Source organism: Larus michahellis, chromosome 19 (genome assembly GCF_964199755.1).
Source record: "Larus michahellis chromosome 19, bLarMic1.1, whole genome shotgun sequence".
In the NCBI taxonomy this organism is placed as follows: Eukaryota; Metazoa; Chordata; class Aves; order Charadriiformes; family Laridae; genus Larus; species Larus michahellis.
The window spans coordinates 4,542,486-4,565,868 of NC_133914.1; the positions used below are offsets into that span (position 1 = coordinate 4,542,486).

Sequence of the window (23,383 nt, forward strand, 5' to 3'; positions counted from 1 at the left end):
CCCACCCAGCGGCCGGGGCGGCCCCGGGGAGGAGGCAGGGGCGGAGGCAGCGCCGGCGGCGGCGGCGGCGGCGGGAGGAGGGCGGTGGGGACGGGGGGGGGGGCGGGAGAATGGGGAGGGAGGGGGGAGCTGGGGGTGCGGGGATGGGGGGGCAGGGAGGATGGAGGGGGCTGGGGAGCTGGGGGGGGTCTGGGGGGCGGAGAGGATGGGGGGAGCTGGGGGGGGGTCTGGGGGTGCGGGGAGTAGGGGGGATCTGGTGGTGCGGGGAAGGGGGGGCTGGACAGGATGGGGGGAGCTGGGGGGGGTCTGGGGGTGCGGGAAGGGGGGGCCGGGAGGATGGGGGGGTCTGGGGAGCTGGGGTGGGGGGTCTGGGGGTGCGGGGAAGGGGGGAGCTGGGGAGGATAGGGGGAGCTGGGGGGGAGTCTGGGGGTGCGGGAAGGGGGCGGCCAGGGAGGTTGGGGGGTCTGGGGAGGATGGGGGGGATGGGGGGGTCTGGGGGTGCGGGGAGTAGGGGGGATCTGGTGGTGCGGGGAAGGGGGGGGCTGGACAGGATCTGGGGGGGGATCTGGGGGTGCGGGAAGGGGGGGCAGAGAGGATGGGGGGGTCTGGGGAGCTGGGGGGGGTCTGGCAGTGCGGGGAAGGGGGGGAGCTGCTGAGGATGGGGGGAGCTGGGGGGGAGTCTGGGGGTGCGGGAAGGGGGCGGCCAGGGAGGATGGGGGGGTCTGGGGAGCTGGGGGGGGCTGGAGAGGATGGGGAGAGCTGGGGAGGATGGGAGGAGCTGGGAGGGGATCTGTGGGTGCGGGGGGGGGCGGAGAGGATGGGGGGGTGTTGCATGAAAAGGGGCCAAGCAGTTTTCTGGCCAAAAAGAAGCCAGAGCTGGGGGGCGGTCTGGGGGTGCGGGGAAGGGGCAGGTTGGAGAGGATGGGGGGAGCTGGGGGGACTCTGGGGAGCTGGGGGGGGTCTGGGGGTGCGGGGTGGGGGGAGGCCGGGGAGGATGAGGAGGGCTGGGGAGGATGGGGGGGGTCTGGGGAGCTGGGGGGGGCTGGGGATGCGGGGAGGATGGGGTACTTGGGGTGGGCTGGGGGTGCAGGAAGTGGGGGGGCAAAGGGGGGAGAACAGGAGTGGGGGGTGCTAGTGGAAAACGGGGTGCCCTGCAGAGCTGCGGGCTGCTGGTGGGGGCGGGGGAAACTGGGGGTGCTAGTGCAAGAGGGGTGCAAGGCAGAGGGAGTGTGGGGAGGGGAGGTGCAATGGGGGGAGCACGGGAGCAGGGGGGTGCTAGTGGAAGATGGGGTGCCCTGCAAAGCCGGGTGCTGCTGCAGAGGGGGGCGGGCAGGAAAAGGGGAGCGTGGGAGCTGGGGGTGCACATGCAAAAGGGGGTGCAGGGCAAAAGGGGTGCGGGGGGGGGGGTGCGATGCAAGGAGGGGCGCAAAGAGGGGAGGAAGGAACAAGGCCAGGCAGGTGCTATGGCAAAGGGGGTGCCAGTGTAAAGTGGGGTGTGGCGCAAAGGGGGGAGCAGAGATATGGGAGGGTGCTAAGGCAAGGTGGGATCCGGCTGAAGAGGGGGTGTGAGCCTCAGAGGGGGGTGCAGTGAAAGGCGGGGTGCAAGGAGTCAAGGGGGGGCAATGCAAAGGGGAGGTGCGTAGAGGCAGGGCTGCAAGGTTGGACACAGAGGCACGGGGGGGGCAAGTGCAAGGAGGGGTGCACAGAGGTGGGGGGGGTGCGGGGGGTGCAAGGAGTCAAAGGAGCCCTAATTCAAGGGCAGGAGGGCACAAAAGAAAAGGAGGGAAATGGGTTTTGGAGACTGTCCTGGAGGGTGCCTGCTGCTGGCGGGGGGGGTGCAGTGGGGTGACGCAACACTACACCATGCCCAGCAGCGTGGGGGTGGCAGGAAGACTGCGGGTGCACGGCCCAGGCACCCTGCAGGGGGACAACGGGGGCTTGCGGGGCCAGCAGAGCACCCTGGGCCCGGCGGGGAGAGCAGAGAAGCCACCTGCCTCCTCCGTGTTGGCTGCTTGTGGGGTGGGGGGGACACAGCCACGGCCGGCTCGGCCTCAGCACGGAGGCACCGCTCCGGGGAGAGCTCTGGGGCGGTGGGATTTCCAGAGCGGGGAAGGCTGCTATTCTGGCCCACCATGGCGCTGTAACCCCATCTGTGCTCGCTGGTACAGCCGTGCCCTTCGCCCCGGTCACCAGCATAGTCTGAGTCACCGGGAAATCTGATAAGGCTCTAATAAAACCACTGGAGTTGTGTAGGGGGAGTTGCTTGTCACCCTGCGACTGGGCTCAGCTGCCCTGATTTCTTGGCTCTGCTACCGACTTTCCCGAGCGTCACGTGTGTGTGTGACTGCAGCCATCAAAACCGGTGGGAGTTTTGAACCGATTTATTAGCTAAACTTGAGGGGCAAATGGGTGTTTTCGTAAAGACGCAGTCCCTAATCCTTGGGGGCACTCGGTGTGGGGAAGGCATGGGCCCTTGCCATGATGCATGGCCGCTAAAACTCGAGCTTTGAAGGTTAACGCTTGCTGGTTGGCGCCGGTTACATTCTTGTTTTAAGACGGCATCAACTCCCAAAGCGCCGGCCATCGGATGCGCTCGGGGAAGGCTGCCCTTCACCTTCCCGGCAGACAGGAGGGGAGCACTGCAGCCTTGCTGCAGCTGCTTGGTGGAAATCATCAACAACAAACGTGACCCATCAATTAAAGTGAATCATCAGCCGGAGCAGGAACCAGCGAGGTGTGTCAATTCCTCTCTTCCGCTTGGTTATGTTCTGGATAGTCAAATTAACCTGTTTTAGCAATTAAGCAAGAACTCGTGAGCGTTTCACGTTTTGAAAGGGCTTCGTCGTATCTGGGTGAGAAGCCTGGTTCTAGACGACAGCAGTTCGGACGCGTTTCGGTTGAAGCAGGAGCGTGCGCTGGCAGCACCGCAGACAACGAGGGACTTGTTCAGGAGAAAACACTGGGGCTCGTTTTCTTTCAGAAACGCTTCCTAGAAGCTAAAACCAGTACAACGCTCCCGTGAAATAACTGGGTCAGATTTTTCCACCTCCTCCTGCCTGGATCGATCGGCAGCCGTGGTGGGTAGCTCTGGACCGTCTGGTACCTGGCTAGCGTACGTTTGCCAATGGGGGACGCAGCAGCAAATTAACTTCTTGCTTCTTTGGTAACGAACGTTCCCAACCTGCTTGGCTGAATGATACTGGCTGGCCAAGGGCCTTTTGACCTGTTGAATTCCGTGAAGGATTTTGGTCGCTGCAAATTCTTGACAAAGTGGAAAGATATTCCTGCTTCACGGAACCCTGGAGACATCCAATTAACTCTGTGTTCCCGAGTGAATCCATCAGCACTGCAGCGCTCTGACAGTGGCCAGTATCCCCATCAGGGCCTTGGGGCTTGAGCTGCCTTGGGGCTTTTTCCGGTTATTTGTGTCCCCTGTGGTAGGAGGGTAGTCCGGCCTCCTCCAGCTTTTCATGGCCCAGCTGAGGCGTTGGCGGTGATTCTTAGAACTTGCACCATCCTCGCACCGGGAGGGAGCGTAATTAGGATTAAGCTTCTTAGTCTGCAAAGGGAGAGCAATACAACCGCATGAACAGGCAGAGGGAGCTTTAAAAATGTCCCATCAAGCAAATTACAGGAGTTATAATACACCAGAGCTTATCCTGCTCTATCTTGGAGAGCAAAATCAGATGCTGTGTATATACCTAAGTTCATAATTGTCTTCCTTGGCTACTGGAAATGCTTCACACCTCCTGCCTTTGAGCAGACACGCACCCGGGCACCTTCTCGCACCCAGGCACCAGCGTTTCCCCCACTCCTCCGGGCCACGTGAGTGCACGGAGCTCCATAACACGCTAATACAGTACCCAGCGAATGCCCAGAGTTGTGTTCACATGTAAATCATGCAGAACTCAGCCCTCACATTGAGAGAATCTTCCGCGAAGCTTTGCTATTCTATAGTAGCTTTGATCACAGGGGCTAAATATTTTTCAACGGATGTTAATTGTCAAAAGGTAAACACCATTTACCTCGCACAGGGAGGCGAACCCAGGTAAACGCCAAAAGGGAAGCGTTTTCTGAAGTCATGCAAGGAATTGGCAGCAGATTTGCTCAAAGAAACCAGGAGTGCAGACCTTGTACATCCTGGCTGCAGCCCATGCTGGCTACAAGAATGTTTCTATCCATTTATAGTCCATTTTTATATTAGACACATCTCTTTCTTTCTCATCCTCTGCATTTATGTGCTAAAGATGAACTCAGGACCGCTATGTCTCTCTCTGTTTACAACTTGCCTCTGTTCCTCCATCCCCGCTTGCAACAATTGCCTGAGCAAAGAGGGTGCCGGTCAGGCTTTCTCTCCCACTCAAAGGATTTTTTTTTCTCTGATCTGCCCCAATAAACAGCACAGGGAAGTGGAAAGTAAAGGATGCATGACTCTAAATTTTATTGCAACAGCTCTAGCCTAACCATTTCAACCTGCAAACAAAACCCAGTCCAGCTCCAGCGCTCGCTGGCCAGGTGTCTGCAGGACAAACCGTGTTGCTTCTCTCTCACAGACTAAGGTCTACGGCTACGAGCCTATGTGTTGTGGCTTCCTAACTATGGCCCAGGGTGTAAAATTTAAATTTCTCCTTAGTTTTCTAAGGTTTTACACTGAATTTTCTTTTTTTTTTGTGCACACAGCATAGATTGAAGACAGAATAAGAGACAGGTATTTACTGAAACCATTAAAAAAACGCCTTCTGTATGACTTAGATTGTTTTCCCTCAACTATTGTAAGAAGAGCAAGTCCAGCTCTCAGGCAGCTTTATTCCTTGCTCCCTGTACCTTTCTATGGCCTGAAAACCCCGCAGCTCTGTTGTCGCGAGGATACCCTCCAAGGAGGTGTTTATACTGCAGGAGGTCGGGCGCTGGCAGGAGAACGCCTTGTTTACATTCCCCAAGATGCCTCCAGTTCCCTTTGAGACTGCAGCGGGAAACTTCAGCTCGGACAGTCAGGACCAGCAAGTAGCCCCGCTCCTCCTCGGCTTCAGCCGCTGTTATGTCTCTCCGTCACTAGTGTGGAAAAAAAATCAAGCTCCTGTGCCCCAATTTTCTCTCCGTCAGCAAGTAAAACTTCCATGTCAAGGGCATCTGAAGCCTGCCTGATTTCTGCGTAGAGCTTTAGATCCCCATGAGGATGGCATCTGAGAAAAGAAGATAAAACCCTGTTGTAAGGATGATAGTGATGGATCCTGATTATTATTTGTTTAATTAAAAGAGTCTGGACAGATGCAGAGGCAACAATTAACAATTATCTTCTGCCAAGAACTTTGACAACAGCTGAATAAGTTAATGGGTTATGAGATGAAGACAAATCATTAGAGCTAATGGTTGGTCTGTCATTTATGGGTCTGGAGGTGTACGGGAGAGTCCTCACACTTCCATGTAACGTCTGATTTAAGGGGCTTTTTCCTCCTTCTGTTCACACAGAATAGGCAAGTAGCAATTTTCTTCTGTTGTGCAGCTGGGATTATCTAGGAGCCATGGAATTAAGTTCTAAATGAAAATTTAAACTATTCATTACACTTTATTAATAGACTTCGGCGTGTTTAATTGTGGAGATAAATTAGAGATGAATTCATAACTTTTGATTTATTTTACACACACATACCCCTTTTTGGGAGGGTGCGTTCAGATAATTAGGCCTAGCGGAGATGCCAGCCTTGCCTTCGCCCCAAGGTCTTTTGGCAGCATCCCCAGGGCCAGCGGCGGCTGGAAGGACAAGGCAAAAGGAAGGTTTTTGCAAACACTGCCACCTCCTGGCTCTTTCCACAGAGTTATTCCCCCCCCCCCCCAAAAAAAAAAAAACACAAAACAACCCAACCCTTAACTTTGTGCTGCCTGGGGGAGCCTTGCAGTTCACTTCTACGAATTGCTGGTGGAAAGATCAACCACTGGCGGGCAGGGATGAGTTTTTGCGCCGGGAGCCAGTCACAACCTGCTGCCTGTGGGGAGGTCACGCCATGAGCTGCCTGCGGAGGCACCGTCCTGGTGGCCTCCTCTGCGGCAGGGTGAGCTGTGCAGGATGGCTGCCGGCCGCAGGGCCAGGAGAAAGGAGCCAGGAAGCCCAAGGCCCCCACCGAGCCCGTGTTTGAGGGCCGGTGTGTGAGGCAGCTGAGGCCTAGGCCCCACTACGGCCTGTGCACTGAGGGGATCAGGGCCCAGCGAGGGCTGGCTTTAAGCAGCCCCCGAGTTGGGGTAAGGGGTAAGGAAGAAGGGGAGCGGCAGAAAGGCCTGGCGGGAGGGGCAGAGGGATATGGCCGGGCCCTGAGGCGCCATCGCCGCGGGCCGAGGCCCCCAAGGCATGCAGCCATCGCTCCCTCCGCCGACTACACCTCCCAACATTCCCTTCGCGGCGCCGCGCTCCCGCCTCCCCCTCCGCGCCGATTGGCCGAAACTCCCCCACGAAGCGCTCCTCCCTCTCCCGTTGACTCGGTGAGCTGTCAATCACGGGGTGGTGGCGGCCGGCAGGGGGAAGTATTCTGGAAAGCGACTTACGCCGTTTGCGCGGGGCCGGGGTGGCGGCGGGTGCGAAGGGGGTGGTGGCGCAGTTGGCGTGGCGCATGCGCAGAGGCTGCGCGGGGCGAGCGGCGGCGGGGGGTGCTGCTGAGCCCCGGACAGCTGGAGGGGGTAAACAGGGGAGGGGGCGGGGGGGCACGGCCGGGGCCTAGGCCGGGCCGCGCCTGAGGGCCCTGCCCGCGGCCCGGGGACGGTGCTTGCCGCCTGCGAAGGCCTTTTGGTTCTTCAGCGGCCCCCCCCCCCTCCTCGGTACCGTTCTTCTTGGTCCGCTCTCCCTCCCCACCTCGCATGGATGGAGCCTCGCAACTTCCAGCGCCCGCTGCGTCCGCACCCGGGAGGCCTGACAGGTAACGGGCCCGTCCGGACCCGCCGCCTCCGCAGCCCCTCCTCCCTGTCAGCTATCCCCCCCGTACCCCTTCCCTGTTAGCTGTCTCCCCCCCCGCCCCCCTTCCCTGTCAGCTATCCCTCCTCATACCCCTTCCTTCTCAGCTCTCCCCCCCATACCCCTTCCCTATCAGCTGTCCCCCTCCTGTACCCCTTCCTTCTCAGCTGTCTCCCCCCCATACCCCTTCCTTCTCAGCTGTCTCCCCCCCATACCCCTTCCCTGTCAGCTGTTCCCCCCCGTACCCCTTCCCTGTCAGCTGTTCCCCCCCGTACCCCTTCCTTCTCAGCTATCCCCCCCCAGCCCTTCCCTGTCAGCTGTCCTCCTCCCCACCCTGCCCCTTACCTCCCTTTCTTGTCAGTTTTTCTCCCCACACCCCTTGCTCTCCCCCTCGTTCCTGTCAGGTCTCCCCCTGCCAGGTTTCCCCCTCTTTCCTGTTACCCCCACCCCAGGCCCTGCCATGTGCTTCCCCCCCCATCTCCCTGCCGGGCTCCCCCCCTGCTTTGCCAAGAGCCTGACCTCATCCCTCTTAAGAATCCCTCCTTTATCCATCCCCCCTGTCCCAGTCCCTCATTCCCATTTTCCCCAACCCTTCTCCTTGCCCTCCCTCTCTTACCAAGCACCTCTTTCTGCCCAGCCCTGTCCATACCTGTATTCCCTGGCTGGTACCTGCCCCCCTGCCAGGTTCAGCCCCTGCCTTTTGACTTCTCTTTCCCCCACCTGCAGCTGGCACTGCCTTCTCCTCACTTTCTTCTCCCCTTTCCTAAAGGCTGACTCTTCCCTGCTCACCCTTCCCTCACTAAAGCCTTCACATGAAACTCTCCACTGCCCTGGTGGGTGTCCTGCAGCCCCTTTCCTTAGAGAGATCAGCCTTCCCTTCTCTGTCAGCGTCTGCTGGTTGAACTCCTTCCTGGAGCTGCTGGGCCATGTGCGTCTTGGCATCGGGTTGTCACTTGTGCTGGGCTGAGGTCTAGCATCTTCCTTTTTTTCCTGTGGATGGCTGCGTCAGCTGGAGGATGAAAGGTAGAGGTAGGATGCCAGCTTAGAGGGCCGCTGCCTGAGCTCTAACCGCCATGTGGCCCAGCGTCTCTGGGCATATCAAAGTTTCCCTGACGCTCTTGTGCTGGGTCTGTCAGGTCTCAGATTCTACCTCTTCTCCTGTCCACCTCTGTTGTGAGCAACTACTTCTTCTGTTGTTGGCTGGTTCTGTGTTCTGAGCCATCTGTCCTGCTCCTGGCAACTCCTTCAGCCCTTCTTTATATGAGGTGTCTGCTGCTAACCAGGTCATTTCCTCTTGTTTCTCTAAGTTTGTTAAAAAAAAAATATAAATCTACCTATCTATATATATATATTTTAATTTGATCTGTGACCTCTTGGAAAGTCAAGGTAAAGAGGATAGGGAAAATAAGTTGTGAGGCTAAACAAGTCTGCTGAGTTGGGTCCTGGGTGGTATTTGGATGGGTGAAGTAATTTATAGATGCTTAAGGGAAGGGTCATAGGAATCTTCCTTTGGGATGCATCGCGTATCCGCAAGGTTTGTAGTGTGCAGAGTGCTGCTTTTCTTCAATGACCTTGAGTTTGGAGACTGAGAAACTTGGGAACATCCAAACAGTTAGGAAGTGGATTGCTTATTTAAGATTGCGGATTTAAGAATGGGTCTGGCTGCTTTGTGGAGTTTCTTAGGGTTGACGGAGCTTTTTCTGAAGGGTGGTGGTCCCCGGGTTTGAACTTTGAAGCCCATATCTGCAGGGCACTTCTCTGCGTCAGTGCGTTGCTGCGTGTGTCGGTGAAGTAGGGGTGTGTGTGTAGGAGATTCTGTGCGGGGAAAACACGTTCAAGCAAAAGAGCAACCCCCCAAATCCTAGCTGCGTTGGGACCCTTCACTATTAAAGTGACTGTATTGTTTGCATTATCGATGTCGAGCCTTTCTTTCTGGACTTAGAGCAAGTGTTTCAGGAAAATTAGAATAGCCAGCTGGGGAAAGCCAGAGAATTTTGTTACTCCCCATACCCCAAAGCACCCTTTGAAAGCATACTTTTCCAGGAGCTTACGGGGGTCTTAAGATACTGTCAGTGTAAATACAGCCTCGCAGATTTTGAGCCCACAGCCTGCAGAAATCTGTGGCTTGTTAATTTTTGACTGCAGATTTAAAGGCCAAGTGTTGCGAAAGTTCTTTTTCTGCCTCTGGAGCTTTTATGTTGCAGGAGCAGAAGAGTCCACGAGTGAACTGCAGCAAACTGCAGGTGGGATGGTCCTCTTTATGCTTCAGGGGGTAGTTTGAGAAGAGTCCGTCACTGTGGATGAGGCGATGTCTTTAACTGCGTCCCAGGTTTTTAGTCCTGTCTGGGGTATTCCATGCAGGTTTGGAACAGCGATGGACGAGGGAAGGTTGTCCTTGCGCAGAATTGAGCGCAGAGACGCTTTTGAAGGTTGAGGGAGAAACGTGCTCCAGTATCATCTAATAAGTGACCAAAAAAGGTCACGATGATCTCTTAGGTGTGGCCAAAGTGAAGCTGCTTGTGGGGGTCATCGCTGGTAGCAATAGTGCAGATTTACCTGAAATTGTTCCTTGTTGCTGGGACTTAAGTTGGTTGTATAGGTTTAATTAAAAGCCAGAGAACTGCATGAAGGGTTTAGGAAACAATGTAGCTAAAAGCGAACAGAACATGGTTTTGCAGAAACAAAAAACCAGAGGTTTTGCTGAAAGGGAAACATCCTATACCAATTTACATGCCTTGAGTGGTAACAAATGGACAGACCCTTTGAAGGGGATCCATAATTGGAAGTCTTTACGTGTCTAAAAAATTGGAAGCACCATTTATTCTTCTCTGATTGTATATATTTTCCAGGAGACCTACAAATCTTAGGCGGTTTTATGCTTTATGTCAGGGTCAATTTCTAACGTAATTGGAGACTGTTGATCTACACGTACAATGGTGTGGTCGATATAATCTTCTGTTTCATAGTAGGCGCTCTACACATTTTAACTCGAGAACTAGGTAACTATCACGTTCATGGCGAATGAGAGTCTGGGATTGCGACCATTGCGGCTAATGGACAAAGTCTGAACTGGAATGAGAATTTAGAACTTCTTAATGCGTTTTCTGTGATTCCACGATAATTTAAGGTTGCCAAAGCCCTTTCAGTGCCTGTTGAGCAACAAAAAATGACATCGTGAAAGCAAGAAAGAGTCTTCTTGGCCAAGTATGCATGCGTATTCTGGGAGACCTTTAAGCGTTTTACAGTATTCAGTCGCCAAACCAAGCCCTGTCTAGGCAAGAGAGACACCTTAGGCTCATGCATTCCTGTTTGACCATTTTTTTCCAAGCTTGTCCTTTTTTTTTTTTTTTAATGATCAAATGCTCAAAAGTATGCATCAGCATCTCAGGTATACTAGACACTGAACAATTTGCTAGCATAGCCTTGGGTGCTGGTATTAGTATTTTTAAAGTCAGTTTTGCATTGGATGTTTTGTTTTAAACTCTGGCTTATTCCATTTTGTCAACCAAAGGGCTGATTTAATGGATGATTTTCTTGACCTGTGTCTTTTAAGAAATAAAGGTAAGATGTGTTGATCTCTTTTGAGACCCTGATGAACGATGCTCTGTTGAGAACACCTCTGAGTTACTGCAGCTGACAGTGACCTGTCCGGAGTGTTGGGAAGCTCCACAACACACCTGTAATCCTAAAAACACTCACAGAGATAGTAAGCTCCTGTGTATTGCAGCACTCCCTTGGCCAGTGTGTGTTTCAGAGTTCCAGAAAGGTGTAAAATGCCGTGGCAGAGGAGACTTCATTGGAGAGCAAGAGAATTTGAGTTTCTCTTAAGGACTGGTAGGTTTTGGGGAGGGGCTGGATGTTCGTTCCCTCTGAGCATCCTATTTGTACAGTCAAAGAGTGGATTTATAGTATATTAGTGGTTTTGAAGCAACTTATTTAGCAGTAAACTGGCTTCTTGGTGTGGGTTATTTATGTCTGTAGAGTATGAGAGATCTGTCTTTCCATGAACGTGTATTCTCCATGTGTGTCCTTCAGGTCATTTGGTGCCGTTTCTTGCTAGATAGGAGTTGCATAAAAAGGAGCTGTTTAGAAAATAGCTGTGACTAGAGGTAAGGAAATCTGACAAAAATACTTCCAGGGATCTTAAGAGAGCAGTGGGGCATTTGTCAGTCTGGGTGTGACTGCCTGCTTGGCTCTGGCATGGCATTAGGCCTCTCTGGGGTCCTAAGATGAAAAGAAAACTAAACTGCTTTTAAAGAGGAAGACGAACAGTCCCTGCCTGGCAGGGAAGAGGAAGGGTTAGCCAGATGCCGCTTGGAGAGGGGGGATTGCGGAGAGAGTCTGGGAACGTTGTAGGGAAGCAGTAAGAGGAGTGGAAAGCTGCAGACAAGGCCGAGGCATTGAGATCTGCTGGAATATTGTCCCTCGTCTCTCTTTATGATGTACTTTGGGTTAATGGATTATTCACTTCTCTGGAAAAAGTGTTTAACTGTCATCAGTCACTGGTCACAGGTTCCTGCAGAAAAGTGCAGTGCGAGGTCGGGTGGCTGGTGTGTTTCGTAGGGCTAGACGGAGGAGGAGGAGGAGGAGGAAGGGAGCCTCGGGATATAATCTTAGAGGTGAGAAGATCTTGGGTTTTGTACAGTGAGTACCAGCGTCCCTTGCCTGCGGGGTGAGCTGCTGAGGCGTTGCAGAGCGGTGGAAGGCCTCTCTGCCCTGTTGCAGCTACGGATGGAGAAAACACTTGTGTATCCCAGAGGGTTTGGTTAAAGGAGGCCAGTCTGTGGGGATCCAGCCTAGGAGAAGGGCAGGTGGAGGCTTGTTAGCTGGAAAGGGTGTCTGGAGAAACTGGAAGAGAGAGATCACAGATACCATTCATCCCTGCACGTTTAGTCTATCCAAACTTGAAGCTGCTTTTTGAGTCAGCAGCCCTCTTCTCTCTCTTGCAGAGCTTAGCAGAAAAGCGTGTCTGGAAACCACCTCCTTATGGCACAATGTCTTCCGCAACGTAGCTTATTAGCCCAGCTGGCACGTTTATGTCGAGCTGGCCTTGGGCACCAGGGGCGATGGGTCTGTCCTGGTTTCCCGTGTTTACCTCTGAGCTGCAGAGTCAGCAGGATCCACCTGCCCTTGTGCCGAGGCGCTTTGCTGCAGGTTCCTGCTTCCTCTCCATCCCATGCCTGTGAGCTGCTCGTAAGGGCAGTTGTTGTTGTCTGCTTAGAGACGCTGTCTCCATAAACAGGCAAAACAATACCTATGCTAAGCTCATGTGGAAAGCCAGAGGTTAGGTATCAAAATCCGATAGCTAAATCATCCTACTACGAGAATTAGTGTGAAATATTGATGATGGAATGCAGTCACAGTGCTGCCTCTTGCTATTAAGCCTGAGAGTGAAGCAACTATTACTTAACACGTGAGTAAATGAGGTTTAAAGATGCTTAAAACATGAGGTGTCTTCCTGGGCATGCGTGCTAGCTTCCCCCATGCTAGTTCTGGAGTAAAAGGAATGTGGATTAAAAAATATATACACGATGGACAAATATGTACACGCTAGCTCAGTTTCAGGCTGGCCAGTGGGTTCTAGGGAAGCCCCAATTTATGCACTAGAACAGATGGTGGGGTCCAAAAAATCTCAGCTGATTGCTCCAACGTTGGGGGGTGAGTTGAGCTTCTTCTGTCACGCTGAACTTGAGGCGTGTGGCAGAGGACGTTGGCTTACCGGTCACATCAGCTGCAGAAACTGGGCTTGGACGGTGGTGATTTGGGCTGGTATGGGTACATCTGGGCTGTGAACTGGTCCCGGGGAAAGTACGGCCTCGTTAGTCCTCGCTGGGCACGGACTGGGAGCAGGTTTGCCGTGCAAAGTCCTCCCATCGTCCTGACTCGCGTTCAAGGCCTGCGCTCTCGCTGTGGGAGTTTTATCAATTTTTTTCTCATCGTAAATACAAAATAAGACTGAAATACAAACCGGGAGGGCTGCTTGTCTTCTGCTGTCTGCAGTAGGGACGTTCATCTTCAGAGACCTACAAACTACTGGGCCTTTTCTCTCTGTGTTGTATCGTAGACATGCCATGACTACCCTAAAAATCCTGCTTTTCTGCTGCAAGAAAATCCAATTTTCGGTCTGTCTGTATGGCTTTGCTACCTATTTGTAGGTCTAATGACGTTGCTGTGCTCACCGCGGAGCTGCGTAGAGGAGCCAGCTGCGTTAGGAAAGCAATCCAAACTTCCACTTTGTCCAGACTCTGCTTTCTGTGAGGAAACATAAATTCTTGGTACTTCCTACCCATGGGGACGCTAACAATTTTTTGAAAGCAGGTTGAAGCCGAAGCCCAGGGCTTTGGGGATCCTGGGGTGCAGGAGCCTCATGGTTTTGCCCATGCAGTGGAAGCTCCTGTGCGACCCCGAAGTCGCTGAAGGTAGAAATCCTCGCTTTGCAGCAGCCTGAGAGATGAACCGGCAGAGAATCAGGCAGGGTTTGTCAGAGCTTCTGCCCTGACCTCAACGGCGTTATTTGTTGCTGCGTTTCTGCAAAATGTTCTTGTTTCAATGAATCAGCATTTCCTCATTCAAAAGGGGACTCGCTTGAAAATTTTGGCTTGTTCTGCTTGTGAATGCTTTGAAAAGAGAATTTAAAACTGTTGGGTTATGTAGGACAAAATGGATGTTTAATGTTTTATTTTATTTATTTTTTAAGAGAACTGTAGAAAATATCAAAATGGGACAGCGCAGGGCCTGCGGTATGTAAATGTAGTGAATTACATCAGTTCTCACAGACTGGCTGGTCCTTTGCTAGGCAGCCTGTCTGGAGCAGGGTTGTGACAATCACTCTGCAATTTGAATGTTTTCTAGTAGATGTAGCTGATTTTATGGGGTTTAAATTATTTAGGTTGGTGCATTAAGTATGTAACTCCATTAAGAGTAGGAGGGGAAACTCTAATTTCTCCTGGAAATACAGCTTTAAATGATTGCCCGTTTTCTCTTGCTAATGTAATTGGGTGTTCAGATGATAGTGTAACCTGTTGTGATTTCTAAGGAAATGCTTTTTTGGGTTTTGTTTTTGGGTTGGTTTCTTTTTTTGGCTGATGATCAAATGTAGTAAATGAGAGAGAAGAGGTGGCCAAGAATATCGATGCCTTGTTTATTCACAATATAATAAGTCTTTGTTGGTTGTGGAGTTTGGGGAAAGTGGCCTTGGACATGAGTGGACACGGAATGGTGAAAGGCAAGCTGTGACACAGGATGCCACCCTGGACTTGCAGGGTCTCTGTTGGCATAGAAACGTGGCTTTTCTAGGCCGATGTAGTCCTGCTCGTTGTGATTTCTCCCTAAAATGAGGATGGCCTCTTAAGTCAGGTGTTCTTCAGTCTTACATTGTTCCTTCCCATCCTCGAATTTCTTCAAGGAGCCTTTATACAAAACTTTTCAGTTCTTAGCCGCTGCTATTTTTAGAAAAAAAAAAAATAATGACATAATATTGTACATAAATGACCTAATATGTTTGTGTGCCTGCCTTTGTTCCCTCCCTCTCCTGTCCTGCAGGTAATTAAATGCCCTTGGTGTGGATCTTTGCTCTGTTGGCATGCTTGGATGCACAGCAGCTCTTCCGATAGCTTCTTTTCGTCTGCCCCATTGCAAGAAGATGGCAAAAGCAAACATTACCAGAGACATCATCCACAGACAGATCAAGGTATGTGTTAGCCAAGCGGTCGCTTGTGTTGGGTGGAGAGATGGAGGATCAGTGTTCATGCTGGATTGGGAAATACTCGTGTTGTTGCCTTTACTTCTGAAAAGATCTCTGCTCTTTAGGTATTGATAAACTGTATAAGTAGCTTAAGAGAACAAACACATAGGACCTGTCGCTGTCCTTAATGAAGAGCTGGGATGAAGTATGGCATAACAGGAATACAGTCCTTCTCCATAGCAGGAGCGCACCGTGATAGTTTGACATCAGCTGGTCTGTTCCCTTTGAGTACGATGTTGAAGAGAGAAATCAGGCTGGTTGTGTTTGGGCACCATAAAGGACCCTTAGCTAGCTTCCCTCGTGAGTTTTCTGTCTGCTGCTTTATGTGTCCTTATCGTATGATCTTGCCATCAAAGGTGTTTTTTGACTGTAGTGAAGCTAATGATCTCTGTCTCAGTCTCTTTCTGTCTCCTTTTCTTTAAAGAGTGGTGTGTTCCTTCCTTTGTGTAGGGAAAAACTTCCTCGGTGGTCGGATCAGTCATCTGATGGCTGAATTTGTGAAATATCTCTTAACGTGAAAGGACAGACATAGCAGACACAATAGGCAATTATTACTTGGACTCGGAGGCCTTAAATCATTTGCAGCTTTGCTGGTGATCAGCATTCACGAAAGTGGTCTGTTAGTGGCCAGAATAAGGAATGAAGAGCTTGAACGCTCGCTTCACTTTGCAGTTGGGTAGCAAACTTTGTATTATAAGCTTGTAATTTAATCCATGTGCAAAGATTTATTTTACTGCTCTAACAAGGAAGGGATGGTTCTGTGGTTAGAGCGTTAGCCTGGGACTTTTTCACACTGTCTGCTCTGTTAGACTTTCATGTGTGACCTTGGGAAGGTTGCTAAGGCTGACAGTTCCTTGTAGGAAAAGCAATATCCTACTGCACAGACCTCACAAAGCCACTGAGGTTGCAATTGCAAGGCAATTATAACTGCAGCACCTTCCACTGGACCGAGCAGTGTTTTGGGAGTGCTATCCATAAAAAATATGTCAAGGGGTCTGAAGTTTGTAATGGAAGTTAGTACAAAAAAGCCTGGTTTTGTTTTGGTTTTCCTCCAGTCCCCTTATATCCCAGAATCATAGAATGTGTTGGGTTGGAAGGGACCTCTAAAGGCCATCTAGTCCAACCCCCCTGCAGTGAGCAGGGACATCTTTAACTAGATCAGATTGCTCAGAGCCTCATAAAGCCTGGCCTTGAATGGATATGTGTCTCCATTTTGTTTTCAAATAGCTTTTGTTGTGTGGAGTTCCTTACTTAACGTTGGTCTGCAGAGCTGTGATGTAGTACTAGTTCTTTGTGTCTGCTCTGTGGCTGCTAACACGTCCCTAGTACCATCAGTGCCATTTTTGACATCAGGGGTTCCCATCTATAAATGGTGATAACGAAGGCGTACGTTGTCTTTGCCTGACAATAGCATGGCATGGGACAGGAGCGGGGCTGGATCAGGTCCTAGGAAGGAATCTCCTTGGACATTAGATGTTCCATCCAAAATATGACTTGCAGTCCCTTTTCCTCATGCCTGCCTCTGCAGTTGGCCTTCTTTCACTGAAGCCATCTGCTAACGCATCTGTGAACCCTGTGAGATCACAGGGGAAACAACTGTCCTGCTTTTCTTCACCTTCATTTGTACCGCCGCGGTTCTGTGGCAGCTGTTCCCTTCCCTGTAGAACAGGCTGTGCTGTGGTACTGCAGCTACATGCCCCTACTCCATTTCTGATCAAATAAGCCATCTCTAAAGGATGCTGCTGCCCAGTTACGTTCCCCAGTGCTTTGCCCCGTGGTGGTGGTCCTTCAGGACAGATCCTGTGTAACGGCAGACTTCTCCTGAGCAGCTGTGGTCTAGGACTGCCGGCCTCAGGAGTGAGTTGCTTCTGAAATCCTCACCAAGGGATAATGACAGGCATTCCCAAGCTTTTCCTGTATCTCCTGTTTCTGGCCCAAAGTAGGCAACTTATTCTGTCTTAGTGTGGGCCTCTCAAACCTTCTCTTGGCTACCCAGCTGGAGCCTGACAGATTAACATCACTTAAAACCAATTCAGGGGCAAGGATTACAAACTGCCTGCCTGGGGAAGATGCAAATAATGTCTCCCTGCTATGGGACAGGTACTTGGTGCTATGGACACCCCGATACCTGGCAAGGTCCCTGCTTGATTTGTGAAGTTCTGAAATCTTCTCTTGGAAGGGCAAAAGGAGCGTTTTGTCTGCTGTAGTCAGTGTGGCGCTTGTTTGCTTTGTGCAGGAGAGGGGTGCGCTGGGCTTCGAACGACACTATCACGTCACCGATCCATTCATTCGACGCCTGGGCCTAGAAGCAGAATTGCAGGTAAGTGAGCGGTGTTTTAACGAGCAAACCGAGCTGCTGCGTGTACAACTTAGTGCAGAAAGGACAGCGTGCGGGAGTGTGTGGCGTTCTCTCTCTTGTATGGGATAGACAGCGATTACTTAGTCCCCTAAACTGCATTAGAGCCAGGAATAGCTCAGTGAGATCCTGCGGGAGCTTTCTGCATTACCTAATGCACCTACAAGACAGACCTTAACGGGTGTGTATCAGCTAATCCTAACAGCAGCGCCTGAAAAAGGCAACTGTCAACTGTTCAAGATATTCATCTCTGATGCTGAAGAGTGTAATGTTGCCTAAAAAATAGGTTGTTGTATTGCAGTCTGACACAGCTTTAGAAGATCGTAAGATTGTCTTGGTTTGGGGGAGGAAAGGATTCTTTTGTCCCCCTTTTCAGTCGCATCTCCCCTATCAAACGCTACTCAGTGCTCTCCTGGTACAGTTGTTAGTTAATTTGGATGAAGATGGATGATACAGTCACCCAGCAGCAAGGTGCTTCTAAAAGAGTTATCAAAAGTGCATTTTCCCTGCGTTCCCGGAGAACCTGTACATGTAATTTGTCAGCCTAGCCAAGGGCTTTTGAAGCAAAGTCACCTTTCCGTGTGTACAGCAGGATTTCATCTGTAGCCTCTGAGACTAAACTGCCATTTTATTCAACACTACATTTTTCTTTATTTGTTTCATTTTGCCTTTTCTACCCCAGCTGCTAGAGCATGTCTCTCTCTTTTCTGGAGGTGCTTATCTGCCATGTGGGTGGTTGTTTTTTTTTTTTTTATTTTTTTTATTTTTCACAGGGTTGGAATGAAAAAACCTGCTTGTATTGGAACACGTTGTATGTGTGGGGAGCTCGCTGTGTCCTTGTCTTAGAACAGCTCTGTTTGATAAGTATGAAGTTTGTATAATACTGTTTTCTCTTTTTTTTTCTTTTTTTTTTTTTTTTCTTTTCCTCAGGGTCACTCTGGGTGTGTCAACTGTCTCGAATGGAATGAAAAAGGAGAGTAAGTATGTGGCTTGATTTGGGGGATCAACAAACGGATAACCCCAGGTTCTGCCAAGAGTAGGACGTAGGTCATCTTATCCTAAGCAGCTGCTTCTCATTCCCGGCAAAAGGGAGCTCAGGCTCAAAGTTTTGAACTGTAGTGGAGCTCACGCTTCAAAAGAAGCTTCATTTTGTTAAATATATCTGGATGGTATGAGGAATGCCCCTTTGGTAGAGTTCAGAAGGGAAATGGTCAGACTAAGAAGTAGAGATTGAAGGCTGCTTCTCCTCTCTTAAGTGGTATTATGGATTATAATGGATCTTCAGGATTTGCCCAGCTGGTAGTGACATTTCCCCACCCCCTGCACCATGCTGTTAAAAGCTTCTGCTGGGGGACAAATATATAAGGGAGGAAGGTAGAGCATTTACCCTTCCCTGCAATTTTAGGGGGAAACTAAACATAAGAGCATTTCTGTTATCCAAATGGAATAAAGAATATCTGCATGAGAAATTACTGGATGGAAGGAAGAGCGTGTATTTCTTGACAGGCCTCTTAAAAGATCCAAAGTCTGCTGTCTGATACTCTTCAGAATTATTTACCAGTGAAAATTTCACGTACTTGAAAGAGATCTGGCTACAAGGAAATAAGTTTAAAACAGCTGATGGTTGCAGATGTCAAATTCTTTTGCTTCGAATGAAGATGGGTGTACAAGGCAAACACCGCCTTGCAATACCGCTGCCACACCCTACGCTTAAAAAGCAGTTTGTGAATCACTAAATGGGGCCTGGCTCGGGACTGCTCGGGCACATCCAAAGTCCAGGAATGAATGCCTTGGCTTGGATTCGGGGATGATGTGGAGCAGTTAATGCAGCCGGGCTAAAAAGGCAAATGGAGGCCCTGCATTTTGTTGTTGACCGAATGCTCCTATTGTTTTCCCCGGTGCCATCTGAATCTGCGGTGAGCTGGTCCGATGGGCTAAACCAATGAAAAACACTGGCTTTATTTTCTCTGGAGTTGATGTTTGGCTGCTTTAGCTCCCTGAACTGGCTGAATGGATTGGCGCGTGGGGAGCAACAAGAACACATGGCTGAGAAAAGAGAGAGGAAGTAGGCTTTTTAGAGCTGAATTAACTTAATGGCTGTCTGTGGTCAAACCACTCTAAGAAATTGGTCACAGCTTAGAACAGAAGAATACATGCTGCATATTTCTCTTCTCTTTCTTTTAGCTTGTTGGCCTCTGGCTCTGATGACCAGCATACCATTGTCTGGGATCCTCTGCACCACAAGAAACTCCTTTCGATGCACACAGGACATACTGCAAACATCTTCTCTGTCAAGGTATGGGATTGGAAGGAATAAACGGCTGACAAAATCAGCAACCGAAGCTGGGAAACATTCTCCTACAAGTGGTTTCCCTCCTGAAATAATTTAATATTTCTAATGTTGAGTAAAAAAATGGCATTAAATCTAATACCTGTTCCCAGGCTTATCTCATTCCCTCTGTAAAGTCAAAGGAAGTGGTTGTGGCACACTGGGATGTGTGACGAAGAGACCGTTTTGTGTGCTGCTGTAGTTGGTGACTCTTGAGTGTGCACGTTGGCACGTGTGCGATGTAGGTAATAACGTGGGTCATCCTGCGTTCCTAAAGCCAACTGCTCTGTGACCCATCACGACAGCTCGGCGATGTCTGTGTGACCAGCCTCGGCGCTTCTCAAATTTGAATCAAATCTCTCTCCCGCAGTTCTTGCCGCATTCAGGGGATCGGATCCTCATCACGGGAGCTGCAGATTCCAAGGTGCATGTCCATGACTTGACTGTCAAGGAGACCATCCACATGTTTGGAGATCACACCAACAGAGTTAAGCGGATTGCCACAGCTCCCATGTGGCCTAACACCTTCTGGAGTGCAGCAGAAGACGGGCTAATCAGGTACAGAACTCTAGTTGTTCTGCCCCAAAATTAATTGGATTAGCATCTACTCTGGTGTGTACTATGCACGGATCTGAAGAGAGACTGCCTCCGTACTAAAGAGCTTAAGCTAATCTTTCCCTTTCCTGAAACTGGAAGGATTCGTCTTGAAAAGACTCCTCTGATGCACTTTACTCAGCTCCTCTGTTTTCCCCCCACTGAAAAGGGAGGGCAAGAAAGAAACAGCCGTGTCAAATGGGAGGGAGATACAACACCAAGCGACATTTCCCTCCAGAGTCATTGAGACTCTTAAATGAGTAATGTTACTCTGAGGGTCTGGTACACTTTTCATACGAGCTACTGTTTGTGAGATCATGACTGGGAGTTTAATTTGGAACTTGATTAAATCTGTGCGCGTTATAGAGCTGCTTTTAATGGTTATCCTGATATTGAGGCCTAGCGTATATTGAACTGAGATGCTTCCAGTAACTCGTGGCACAAATGACTGTTAATGTTTATGGCGCAAATGACTGTTAACATCTCTTCATAGGTGACAGATAATTAAGTGTAGGTCACTACTGAGCAGTATAAACATGCTGCTTTGAGTGGACTTCAGTTTGGTCCCCATGGAAAGCTAACCTCTCTCCGCTTGCTGCTTCTGTTAGCTGGTGATGTGGGTTGCCCGACTCTTTCTTCCCTTTGCAGACAGTACGATCTGCGAGAGAACAGCAAACGTTCCGAAGTCCTCATAGACCTGACAGAGTACTGCGGGCAGCTGGTGGAGGCCAAATGCCTGACGGTCAACCCCCAAGATAACAACTACTTAGCAGTAGGGGCAAGCGGACCCTTTGTGCGGCTCTACGACATACGCATGATCCACAACCACAGGTAATGGCAGCTGCTTTTTCTGGGTCTTCTGAGCCCTCATGAAGTTCAACCAGGCCAAGTGCAAGGTCCTGCACCGGGGTCATGGCAATCCCAGGCACAAATACAGGTTGGGTGCAGAATGGCTTGAGAGCAGCCCGGAGGAGAAGGACTTGGGGGTGCTGGTAGACGAGAAGCTCAACATGAGCAGGCAATGCGCACTTGCAGCCCAGAAAGCCAACCACATCCTGGGCTGCATCAAAAGCAGTGTGGCCATCAGGTTGAGGGAGGTGATTCTGCCCCTCTGCTCCGTTCTGGGGAGACCCCACCTGGAGTCCTGCGTCCAGCTCTGGAGTCCTCAACACAAAAAGGACACGGACCTGCTGGAGCGGGTCCAGAGGAGGCCATAAAGATGATCAAAGGGCTGGAGCCCCTCTGCTGTGAGGACAGGCTGAGAGAGTTGGGGTTGTTCAGCTTGGACAAGAGAAGGCTCCAAGGAGACCTTAGAGCCCCTTCCAGTCCCTAAAGGGGCCTACAGGAAGGATGGGGAGGGACTGTTTATCAGGGAGTCTAATGATAGGACACAGGGTAATGGCCTCAAACTGAAAGAGGGGAGATTTAGATTGGATATCAGGAAGAAATTCTGTACGGTAAGGGTGGTGAGGCACTGGAACAGGTTTCCCAGGGAAGTTGTCAATGCCCCATCCCTGGAGGGGTTCAAGGCCGGGCCAGATGAAGCTTGGAGCAACCTGGGCTGGTGGGAGGTGTCCCTGCCCAGGGCAGGGGGTGGCACTGAATGGGCTTTAAGGTCCCTTCCAACCCAAACCATTCTGTGATTCCATGAGAAATCTCTTCAAGGCTCTGGTGGGAAGGGGGCTTGCAATGATCCGGCACTCGCCCATCTCACCGTGCAGTTTTACTCAGTCTTTTCTATCACCCAGAGTCTTTTCGAACTGCGTGAGTACAATGGGGTGGTGCGAGGCAGGCTTGTGACTGCACAGTTGTATAGGTACGAGGCCTTCCCCTTGTGTGCAAACAAGAAGTGTCGGCATAGATCAGGCTTCCAGAAGTTGAATGCTGTGGTTATAAGACTGTTCTTCTTTCTCATTAGAAAAAGCATGAAGCAGAGTCCTTCAGCTGGAGTACACACGTTCTGCGACCGGCAGAAACCCCTCCCGGACGGTGCGGCACAGTACTACGTGGCAGGTATTGGGACCTGTGCTGGGGGTGACTGATGGGACTTTAAGTTAATGCCCGAAGAAGCAGAGTTCTACCAGTCACACAAGAAACTACTGCTTGGAAGAGTTCTTCCCTGATACAGGGATGTTCCATGGAATTGCAAATTGCAGATTATTAACTTCAATGCTGTGAATTCTGGCTTGTGTTACCTGCCCACTTTCCCTGGTTTGGCGGTGTTGTGTGGTCGTGAGCCGGCCTTACTTCTTCTTGTCTAGCGTAAATGTCTTTTTGTCACTTTTATTGGAAAGCCAAGGATTGGATAACCTGGGTGCTATAGGCTCCTGGAACTGGTCCCAGCCAGGCTGCTGTTAAAAATCTTTTTGGCACAGAAGTGTTTTATCCTCATCCTGCAGATGAAGAATCAGCGATGCAGTATCTGGGCAACCTAGATGACATTCTTCTTCACTGCTTGTTGTTTACTATCTTATTTTTCCCCCAAATGTTTGGGTTTTTTTAAAGTATCTTAGACCACCACGTTCAGCAGACCGGTTTTGACAGTCTTGCTTCTGATGAGTCCCGCTAGAGGATTTCTCAGGTCCCCTGAATTGGTCATGCAACACATCTGCTGTCTGAAGCAAAAGAACCTGCGCGTGAGCTGAATACTTAGGAGCCTTGGTTTGGTTGTGCTAAGGGCTTTATTAAGGCAATCTGATTAGAGGGTTGAAGATGGTGGTATTTGTTTGCAGATGGCCACAAATCGCAGAAGCCAAATGCGCAGTGAATCCCTAAAACTGCGATTTGCTGGGTTCTGCAGGCTTCATTGTTAGCAAGCTGGTCATAATCCGGTCTTCTCTTCATACGGAGATGGCCCTGCGGAACTGATACCTAGAACTTGTGAAAAGGCAGCTACGCGCATCTGGGTGTTTCGATGGCTGATGGAAGGATTCAATAAACAGCAGTAGGAAATGGAAAATCCCTTAGGTGCATGCGCTTCATGGCATTGCTTTCCTAACGACCCCTTGTGAAAGGGAGCACCTGGGGTAGGACAAAGACAACTGGTTACGCTAATACATATGAAACTTTTCTCTCCACAGGGCACCTCCCGGTGAAGCTTCCAGACTACAACAATCGGCTGAGAGTTCTGGTGGCCACGTACGTCACCTTCAGTCCTGATGGCACTGAGCTCTTAGTCAACATGGGAGGGGAGCAGGTAAGACGACAGCTAAAGTTTGGCAGAAAGCTTCACATTGGGTTGTGTTTGTTGGGTCACTCTGCGTTATTGGGCGTTCTTGAAAACGGGTATAGCAACTTCTCCGTGGGTAATATGGTTGATTTTAAACTGCTTTCTGATTCGTTCAGACTAAATGCTTGGTATTAGGGATTTATTTGTTATGCTACCACTGATCAAACTTGAACCACGTTCTATTCTGGTTT

General features: G+C 50.5%; 1 protein-coding gene across 1 annotated transcript in view; it reads left to right on the forward strand.

Moving 5' to 3' along the window:
- The first annotated feature begins 6,610 nt into the window (after positions 1-6,610).
- Positions 6,611-23,383, forward strand: part of LOC141733076 (WD and tetratricopeptide repeats protein 1) — a 43,049-nt gene continuing 26,276 nt past the window's right edge. The window contains exons 1-9 of the mRNA XM_074562870.1: positions 6,611-6,905; positions 14,483-14,630; positions 16,921-17,004; positions 17,971-18,017; positions 19,225-19,336; positions 19,740-19,927; positions 20,612-20,794; positions 21,882-21,976; positions 23,044-23,159. Coding sequence (XP_074418971.1) covers positions 14,523-14,630; positions 16,921-17,004; positions 17,971-18,017; positions 19,225-19,336; positions 19,740-19,927; positions 20,612-20,794; positions 21,882-21,976; positions 23,044-23,159 — 933 coding nt within the window. The 5' untranslated portion in view covers positions 6,611-6,905; positions 14,483-14,522. The remainder of the gene's footprint in view (positions 6,906-14,482; positions 14,631-16,920; positions 17,005-17,970; positions 18,018-19,224; positions 19,337-19,739; positions 19,928-20,611; positions 20,795-21,881; positions 21,977-23,043; positions 23,160-23,383) is intronic.